At 44.4% G+C, this 9726-nt stretch overlaps 1 protein-coding gene across 1 annotated transcript in view; it reads right to left on the reverse strand.

Annotated features, from left to right (window-relative positions):
• Window positions 1–200: 200 nt before the first annotated feature.
• LOC308167704 (signal transducer and activator of transcription 5B-like) overlaps window positions 201–9726 on the reverse strand; it is a 20368-nt gene continuing 10842 nt past the window's right edge. The window contains exons 11-19 of the mRNA XM_080542167.1: window positions 7053–7175; window positions 5095–5187; window positions 4290–4496; window positions 2543–2637; window positions 1771–1913; window positions 1396–1551; window positions 1067–1118; window positions 726–827; window positions 201–368 (exon numbers count right to left, since the gene is read on the reverse strand). Coding sequence (XP_080398293.1) covers window positions 245–368; window positions 726–827; window positions 1067–1118; window positions 1396–1551; window positions 1771–1913; window positions 2543–2637; window positions 4290–4496; window positions 5095–5187; window positions 7053–7175 — 1095 coding nt within the window. The 3' untranslated portion in view covers window positions 201–244. The remainder of the gene's footprint in view (window positions 369–725; window positions 828–1066; window positions 1119–1395; window positions 1552–1770; window positions 1914–2542; window positions 2638–4289; window positions 4497–5094; window positions 5188–7052; window positions 7176–9726) is intronic.

Below are 9726 nucleotides of genomic sequence, written 5' to 3' on the forward strand. Positions count from 1 at the left end.
CCCGACACCAACACACCATTATTCAACTATCAACTAACAAGTGTCTTCAATCTACTGCAGACCAACATTAGTGTAATCAGGTAGGATTGAGGCCCGGGAACAAAAGCCTGCACACACACTGGACAACTCAGGACCAGCGTTAGCCACCCTGGAGAGAAACCCAAACCGATGGAATTCCAAACCACTGGATACATGCGGGTGCCTGCCCTGGTCGGGGTCCTGGGGGGGGTCAGTGGGTTAAAGGTCACGACTGCTGGCCGCCCCACTGGTTGGCCATGGGCCGCCTCAGGAGCTCCTCCACGTGCCGGGCCACGTCCATGGTGTCCTCCAGGTCAAAGTCCCCGTCTGGGTCCAGGATGGTTTCACTCCTGGGGTGGGTGGGTGGGTGGGGGGGGGAACATGTCTATGGACTGTAGTCATAGCAACAGGAGGCTTACGACATAAGGAAGTTACAACATGAGGTCTGGCTTAACGAAAATACTGCACTTACGTGAAGGTCGTCTGATCTACCACACCTCAGAGTTCCTCCTCTGTACTTTTTGACATTTTGATTCCATTTACATTTTAAAATGTTGGGGCATTTAGCAGACGCCTTATTCCAAAGCGACTTACAATCGATACATTTGACTAAGGAAGTGAATCATCAATTCACCAGTTCTAGCAGGAGGCGTAATCTAGCTCAGGCCCAGGGGCCACTGGCAGTCTCGTATAACCTGTGTACTTACATGGGCGGATAGATGGCAAAGTTTGGCGGGTGGCCCACGGAGGGGGAGGGGGCCTGATCCATGTATGTGGGGTTCCCCCCAGAGGGGTCGGGGTTGGTGAACCTACAATAGACGACAGGGGGTCATGTTCAGGACGGTGCAACGTACTGAACCTTGCAGATAGAAATTCTATGAATAGATATTTTACTTGATTCTTTAACTCTATACATGCCAGAGCGTCATGTCTGTTCTGTTGTACATAAAATATTTTTGTCCTGGAAGGACAAATCACATGAACCCAGAGAAACATAGGGGGACATTTCCACCATTTCAAAACACAGAAGTTGCATGAGTGTACGTACTCTGGCACCACTTGCTTGATCTGCGGTTTAACGTATCCATCTACTGCTTTCGCTGATAGAGAGAGAGAGAGAGAGAGAAAGAGAGAGAGAATATATATCGACACGTATTGAGAACGATAATGACAAGTCTGCCAAACCAACTTCATAGTTGTTGTTTTTTACAATAAACACTGCATACAAATCATGTGTATCAAATGTCGATCATATAATCAAATGTATCAAATGTGAAACAAACAACAATGACCACAACAGAGAACCATTGCGGAACAGTGAGGTATTGAACACGTCTGAAACAAGCTGAGGTGAAGGTGGAGAGGAGGGTCACGTACAGAGGGGGGGGGTGTAGTACTTGGAGAACACCTCGTCCTTGGGCCGGTCGGGGTACAGGAACAGCAGGTGGTTGAGGTCGCTGATGCGGTCGGCCAGGGAGCGGATGGAGAAGTCCTTGGTGGTGTAGGGCATGAGGTTCCACACCAACCTCTCCCCTGGTGGAGCACAGAGGAATTACATCAACTAATACATGTTGGGGGTAAGAAAAACTAAACAAAAAACGAACAAAAATAACAAACCGATAACTCAACACCGCATCAATTCTCTCCACCTCCACCACTGTACTCTGCATCGACCACTCTGGGGACAACCCTGCGTCGGTGGTGTGTGATTTTAAAGTGTCAACATCAGGTGACAGGAAGTCAGGGACGTACCTGCTTTGTTGGGGTTCTCTGCCACCCAGGCGATGGTGATTCCTCCGATCTCAGAGTCGCTGAAGCGCAGCAGGAAGGTCCCGTTGGGCTTGGACAGCAGCATGTCCTGGGCCTGCTGCTTGTTCACGAACCCCAGGATGGCCCTGAAACACACACACACACACACACACACACACACACACACACACACACACACACACACACACACACACACAGACAGACACAGACACACAGCATTTGGAACAGATAACGAGGCTTCATTAGGTCAGCACTGGGAAGCATTCATAAGCATGCATATAGCAACAGTTACAAATGTTCCTGGGATATGCATATTACTTTTAAACGATTACTTTTAAATGTTGCAGTAGCCACCACCTACACTAGATCATAAAAAATAGACTGGATTTGTCAAGTTTAATTTGAGAGGGGTAAATGCCCCCATCAACTCCACAGAGATGATGCTGTTTAGATAGTGAGACATCTGTGGTAAACTAAACGTGGAGGTACTGTAAACAGACAGATTACAGCCAGATAACCAGAGAAAAAACAGTTCATTTTGGCAGTTTTACAAATGTAATAATATAACATTTTCTCGATGCTAATTAGCAGTGTACTACCCCCCCCCTTTAACAGCTCTCACCAGCTCTGTACAATGCCACATCATAATATACAGTAACAGGGTAATTGACACAACGCACACAAAACTGAAATAACATACAAAAAAATAAAACAAAAACATTGTTTTGGACTTTGTTTCCCCCCCCCCCCTCACCCGTCGTTCCAGTGGGGCTTCAAGTGCTTCTTCATCAGCTCCATGACCCCGTCGAACCACTGCCAGAAGGTGAAGTTCCTCCCCGGCAAGCTCTCCTGTGGAGCAGCCAGATGTCCGTTGTCATGGATTTTAATGAGACTCTAAAGCTAGTAACTTGCTTTAAATCTCTAAGTATAATATTTATTAAAGAAATGGTCTTTAACAACTTTGCGAGTTGGGCAGTCAAAAGCCTCAGAATAGGAAGCTTTCAAAGACTGACACCAAACTTCCACATTGTACATTTGGTATACTGTCAACATAGTTACAATATTGATAACGAGGTCTGCACTCCATCACTGTCCGTGAACACAAGGTACTCAATCAGGGCTCTGTGTTCATAAACAGGACAGCCAGACTCTCAACAATCCCACGAGAATTACTCCATGGGAATCTACTGTTACACTCTGTGTGAAAATGGATAGACCATGCATACATACAATACATGTAAAAAAAAATCCATTACAGAGTCTGCTGAACCGTTGTCTACTTAGCATTACTGTTGCGGTAGTAGTCGGTGGTCAAAGTGAAAAAGTTGTTGTTGAGTGGTTGGTAAATATGGCCCCCTGTGTGGTGACATTGTGGTGATATAGTGGTTTCAGGGCTCGACAGTGCGACTGTTTTGGTCGCATTTGCGAGCGAATATATTTCTGTGCGACTTGGAAATACATTCAATAGCACCAGTGCGACTAAAAGACTGCTGAACTACTGTCATGCGCAGTCAAACGTATGTGTATAAGCGATGAGGGAATGAAAACAGTGAACAGAAACGCGTGTCGCAGAAATGCTTCACGCAAGTCCTATATGCGCTTAAAATGCGCATTATGGGTATATGGGATACAGCTCTCATAGTTCGTAGCGCTGTGTTTTGTTAGCCGCTAGCTGCTAGCTGCTAGCAGCGTTTGCTTCCGGTTTCATTACAAAGAGGTTAACCCTATATGTGCCTGACGACTAACAACATTCAAATGACTCTAACTTCATATTTTTTCGGATTTCAATGTATGACACATCATTTGAAAGCTTATGATCCGTAGTGCCAATCCACAACACTTCACATTTGAAAGTGTTTATGTAATTTTTTTACATTTGAAAGTGTTTTTTGTTTATATATATTTATATTATACAATATACCAGTCATATTCTGGAATGTGTCTAAATGTTAAAGTTCCATAAGTATAAGCAAAATAAAGTAACAGTTAGTACTTTATAGTAGTAGCATAAAAATAAAAATAAACACCAACCGTAAACCGTGACCTAAAAACCGAGGTTCATACCGAACCGTGGGCCAACTGAAATTAATATTCTTACTTCCCCTTTACATTGTGTGAGTCTCCATTTTTATTACGGCCAAGAGCCGGTTATGGTAATTTTGATATGTTATGATTATGATAATTTGTTGTCGTTGACGAAAATTGCGCAATTTTCATTGTGCTACTGAAATTCTTGGTGTGCTACTAAATGTTTCAACATGGTAGCACAGTGCTACCTGGGGAAAAGGTAAGCGTCAAGCCCTGGGTTGGTGAAAGCGCGGTTAGTTACCCTGTTGAACTGGGCCCAGGACATGGTCGCGTAGTAGTCGGTGGTTAAAGTGGAAAAGTGGTTGTCAGTTAAATGTGGTACCCGGTGTGGTGAACGTTGTGGTGATAAAGTGGTTGTCAGTTAAATGTGGTGATGTTGTGGTGATACAGTGGTTGGTGAAAGCGCGGTTTACCCTGTTGAACTGGGCCCAGGACATGGTCACGTTGCGGTAGTCGTCTGGGCTGACGCTGGGGCTGCTGAAGGCCTTCTGGGCCAGGAAGATCAGGTTGTCCTCTGAGAGGCCGCGGCCGCTGTGCATCTCCGCCTTGTACTTCATGTCCAGAGACTCGCACAGCTGGGGCCACAGCACCTTGTCTGGCACGATGAAGGGGACCCTGCCCTGAGGGGGGAGAGGGGGGGGCGGGGGGGGGGAGGGAGAGATAGGAGAGAGCACGGTGGGATACAGAGAGACAAGGGGAGAGAAAAAGAGATTAATGCAAAAAGAGATAGACAGAGAGGGAGAGATAAGGGGGTGACACAGTGAAGAGGCGCGGTAAGAACGGCATTGCACCAGGAGACTAGTTGTTCTCCAATGGAGGGGGGGGGGGGCTTTGCTCTTCTAAACGGCCGTGTCCAATTACGAGGTGTGCACCACTGTTGTCAAGTTTGCAGAGATGTACAAGCAAAACCAGGGGGGTATTCCATCAACGTTGCTAAAGGAAAATTCTGGCTTATTTTTGGTAACTCGTGAGATTGATCAAAATAAGCCTAGATTTTCCTTTAGCAATGTTGATGGAATACCCCCTGGTTGTTACAAGCATAATCTAATAATAATAATAATAATAATAATAACAACAACAATAACTGCATTTCATTGTCTGGTACTTGTACTCTGCAAGGACAATAAAGTTGAATCTGATCTATCTAATCTAATAATAATACGATGATGATGACAATGAGAGATATACAACACTGTCTTCCAGGCTCTGTGAACTCACCGGCTCTGCAAAAGCGTTGTCCCACAGGACGGTTGCCGTGGCGTTGTTGTCTTGACTACCGTGAACAATCACCACCACAGGGAGCGATAGCGTCTGAGTCAGACAGGAGAAAAAGATACGAACAGTAAGTTAGTTATACAAGTTAAATGGACTGCACTTATATAGCGCCTTTATCCAAAGCGTTTTACAACGGCCTCTCATTCACCCATTCACACACACATTCACACACCAATGGCGGCAAGCTACCATGCAAGGTGCCGTTCCTCTCATTGGGAGCAATTTGGGGTTCAGTGTCTTGCCCAAGGACACCTCGACATGTGGCCAGCCAGGGCTCGAACCGCCGATCTACCAACCTTGCGATCATTAGACGGCGGCTCTACCTCCTGCGCCACAGCCACCCCAAGTTAGTTACCGTAATAACACTTACAAATTCATTTATACTGCAGCACATTCATGAGAGTGGATGTGATCTAAATAAAGGTCAGACAATAAAACTAAATCTGACAGTCTGGTTTGCTGTCTGGTTTGCATTCAGGACTATTAATATGCTTGTTTCAGATGATTTCATTTCATTTCAAGGGAAATCTGGAGTTGGTCAAAACACATTTAAAAATGTTTTAAATGCCTCACATGCTTAGTTCAACGTGCACAACATTAGTTGATCGCGACAGTAACTATGGGGGTGGGTGTTGCCGTAGCAACAGAAACTCTAAAATAGAGTTGTTGAAACGAAGCAGCGAATCAAGTGCGATCGTTGCACCCACATAGGTCAGTCCGACCGCGCAAGCCAGTCGAATTGGGTATGAGCACACCAGCAGAGTTATAATGGAAATACATACTGCACCATAACAATAATATAATATGCCATTTAGCTGACGCTTTTATCCAAAGCGACTTGCAGTGCATACATTTCAGTAGCTTATATTATGGTCCCAGCGGGAATCGAACCCACAACCTAAGCGTTGTTAGCGCCGTGCTCTACCAACTGGGCCACAGAGGACCACAACCTTCCTGCTCAGCCAAGATCCAGATCAGCTTGATTCTAGCTTAGCTCCACTCTGACATGAAAACCTGGTAAGAGTGCAACATCAATGCTTTGGAGACTTTGCTTTTCTACGAGCTGCACCCCGCCTCTGGAACTCTCTCCCTCTCTCCCTCAACCACTCAGAGACTCACCCTCACGCTCCACTTTTAAGTCCCACCTCAAACTCAAAACCTACCTGTTCTACCATGCATACAACCTCCCCTACCCGTAACCATCTCCCCTAACCCAGCCGCCCCCCCCTGGACATTGCTGTGTTAATCGTTCCCTGTGCCTGTTTGTTAACTCTGTGTTCTATGTGCTCATGTTATCTGCTGCTTGTTGTTTCTGTGTTTTCTGTTTTTCCCATATTGTCAGTGTCTTTGAGCCCCGGAAAAGCGCTATATAAAAACAATTAATTATTATTCAGTTCGGTTCCCACACCTTCTGAAACATCAAATTTAAGCACCTTTCAAGGACTTTCAAGACTCAATTCCTTCAAATTCAAGGACCCAACACGGCATAGTTTGAGACAGATCTAGATGAGAATTTATATAATAGGAACTATCCACTCACAGACAACAATTAAAAAGAGAGGCTTGAATGTGTGAACACTAGATGGTCTCTTGCCTTCTCTACTACAGCACAGCAAACCAATATATTGTGAAGCAATACAGAGACTTATTTACTAGTTGACTAGCTAAGTAAAAAATGTTTTAATATATATATATATATATATATATAAAAAAAAATTTAGAGAGCGAGAGAGAGAGGAGAATTCAAGCACTTTCAATGACCCATGTCTATTTTCAAAAACTAAAGAGCTAGATTTTTTTTCTCTGAAATTCACAAACTTTCAAGGATTTCAAGGACCCGTGGGAACCCTGGCAACATCAATGCTAGAAGTAAAAAAAAAAAAGATATCTTTTTTTTTTACCTTAACGTGGAACACCAGTTCGTTGCCCCCGACGCTGAACTGTGACTCGAACAGGACCGTGAACTTCTCCTCCGTGACCGACTCTGCTCCGCGACGGTCCGACCGCTTGATTCGCTTCAGGGACTAGAGACCCCCCCCCCCCCATGGGTAGTTTAGAAACACTGTAACTGACGTTGTCTGTTGGTTGTATCATTGTATATCCGTCATGATGGAACACAATAAGCGCAGCAATGTCCAACAATGGTGAACCAATCTCTTTTAACACTAGAACAGCTGTGCCTTTTTTACCTACTAAAAGAGCCGCCTCGGGGGTCAAATGACCATAGTCTTTACAATGCTAAGCTGTTATTTACACCGAACGACCACTAGTTGGCCGCTTGTAAATTAGCCTGCTTCCTACACAGAAAAACTGCAAAATAGCTTTATACTAGCTTATCCTGATGTGATTTTGAAAATGTAAGGATACTATGTGGTAGAACACACATATCTAGGAAAAGTCATGAAAGGAGGGTACTGAAATTTGATCGAGTGCAAAGATATAACATTTTTCTTTACTCACACGGTCAAATGACCCCACCCACAGCTGTTCTAGTGTTAACAATGTTTCATACAGTCGCTCTGCCAACCTGCAGACAAATGAAGTGGAATGCGCCAATGCCGTCTTACCGTTCCAAGTGAATCCTTCCGGAGTGTTCCCTCTACAACTCACCTTAAATGTTACTTGTAATGTATGTTTTAAATGTGGACTCCAACTAGATATATAAGTGTTTTATATTACGCCAAATGTAAAATTGTATGATGTATGATATATTTTAATGTTTGATATTTGTAATTTAAGTATGTTTTATATGTTAAATGTTATTTGTAATGTATGTTTTAAATGTGGACCCCACTAAAAGTAGCTCATGCCTATGGGTATAACTAATGGGGATCCTTCCAATAAATAAATAAAAATAAACTATGTTTCTGAAGTGTTCCCTCTACAACTCACCATGTGTCTGAAGTGTTCCTCTACAACTCACCATGTGTCTGAAGTGTTCCTCTACAACTCACCATGTGTCTGAAGTGTTCCCTCTACAACTCACCATGTTTCTGAAGTGTTCCTCTACAACTCACCATGTGTCTGAAGTGTTCCTCTACAACTCACCATGTGTCTGAAGTGTTCCTCTACAACTCACCATGTGTCTGAAGTGTTCCTCTACAACTCACCATGTGTCTGAAGTGTTCCTCTACAACTCACCATGTGTCTGAAGTGTTCCCTCTACAACTCACCATGTGTCTGAAGTGTTCCCTCTACAACTCACCATGTGTCTGAAGTGTTCACCTCTACAACTCACCATGTCTCTGAAGTGTTCCCTCTACAACTCACCATGTGTCTGAAGTGTTCCCTCTACAACTCACCATGTGTCTGAAGTGTTCCTCCCTCTACAACTCACCATGTGTCTGAAGTGTTCCCTCTACAACTCACCATGTTTCTGAAGTGTTCCCTCTACATCTCATCATGTTTCTGAAGTGTTCACCTCTACAACTCACCATGTGTCTGAAGTGTTCCCTCTACAACTCACCATGTGTCTGAAGTGTTCACCTCTACAACTCACCATGTGTCTGAAGTGTTCCCTCTACAACTCACCATGTGTCTGAAGTGTTCCCTCTACAACTCACCATGTGTCTGAAGTGTTCCTCCCTCTACAACTCACCATGTGTCTGAAGTGTTCACCTCTACAACTCACCATGTGTCTGAAGTGTTCCCTCTACAACTCACCATGTGTCTGAAGTGTTCCCTCTACAACTCACCATGTGTCTGAAGTGTTCCTCCCTCTACAACTCACCATGTGTCTGAAGTGTTCCCTCTACAACTCACCATGTGTCTGAAGTGTTCCTCTACAACTCACCATGTGTCTGAAGTGTTCCTCTACAACTCACCATGTTTCTGAAGTGTTCCTCTACAACTCACCATGTGTCTGAAGTGTTCCCTCTACAACTCACCATGTGTCTGAAGTGTTCCCTCTACAACTCACCATGTGTCTGAAGTGTTCCTCCCTCTACAACTCACCATGTGTCTGAAGTGTTCCCTCTACAACTCACCATGTGTCTGAAGTGTTCCTCTACAACTCACCATGTGTCTGAAGTGTTCCTCTACAACTCACCATGTTTCTGAAGTGTTCCATCTACAACTCACCATGTGTCTGAAGTGTTCCCTCTACAACTCACCATGTGTCTGAAGTGTTCCCTCTACAACTCACCATGTTTCTGAAGTGTTCCTCTACAACTCACCATGTGTCTGAAGTGTTCCTCCCTCTACAACTCACCATGTTTCTGAAGTGTTCCTCTACAACTCACCATGTGTCTGAAGTGTTCCATCTACAACTCACCATGTGTCTGAAGTGTTCCCTCTACAACTCACCATGTGTCTGAAGTGTTCCCTCTACAACTCACCATGTTTCTGAAGTGTTCCTCTACAACTCACCATGTGTCTGAAGTGTTCCTCCCTCTACAACTCACCATGTTTCTGAAGTGTTCCTCTACAACTCACCATGTGTCTGAAGTGTTCCCTCTACAACTCACCATGTTTCTGAAGTGTTCCTCTACAACTCACCATGTGTCTGAAGTGTTCCTCTACAACTCACCATGTGTCTGAAGTGTTCCCTCTACAACTCACCATGTGTCTGAAGTG

This window comes from Nansenia antarctica (genome assembly GCF_963989245.1).
Source record: "Nansenia antarctica genome assembly, chromosome: 11".
Lineage (NCBI taxonomy): Eukaryota > Metazoa > Chordata > Actinopteri > Argentiniformes > Microstomatidae > Nansenia > Nansenia antarctica.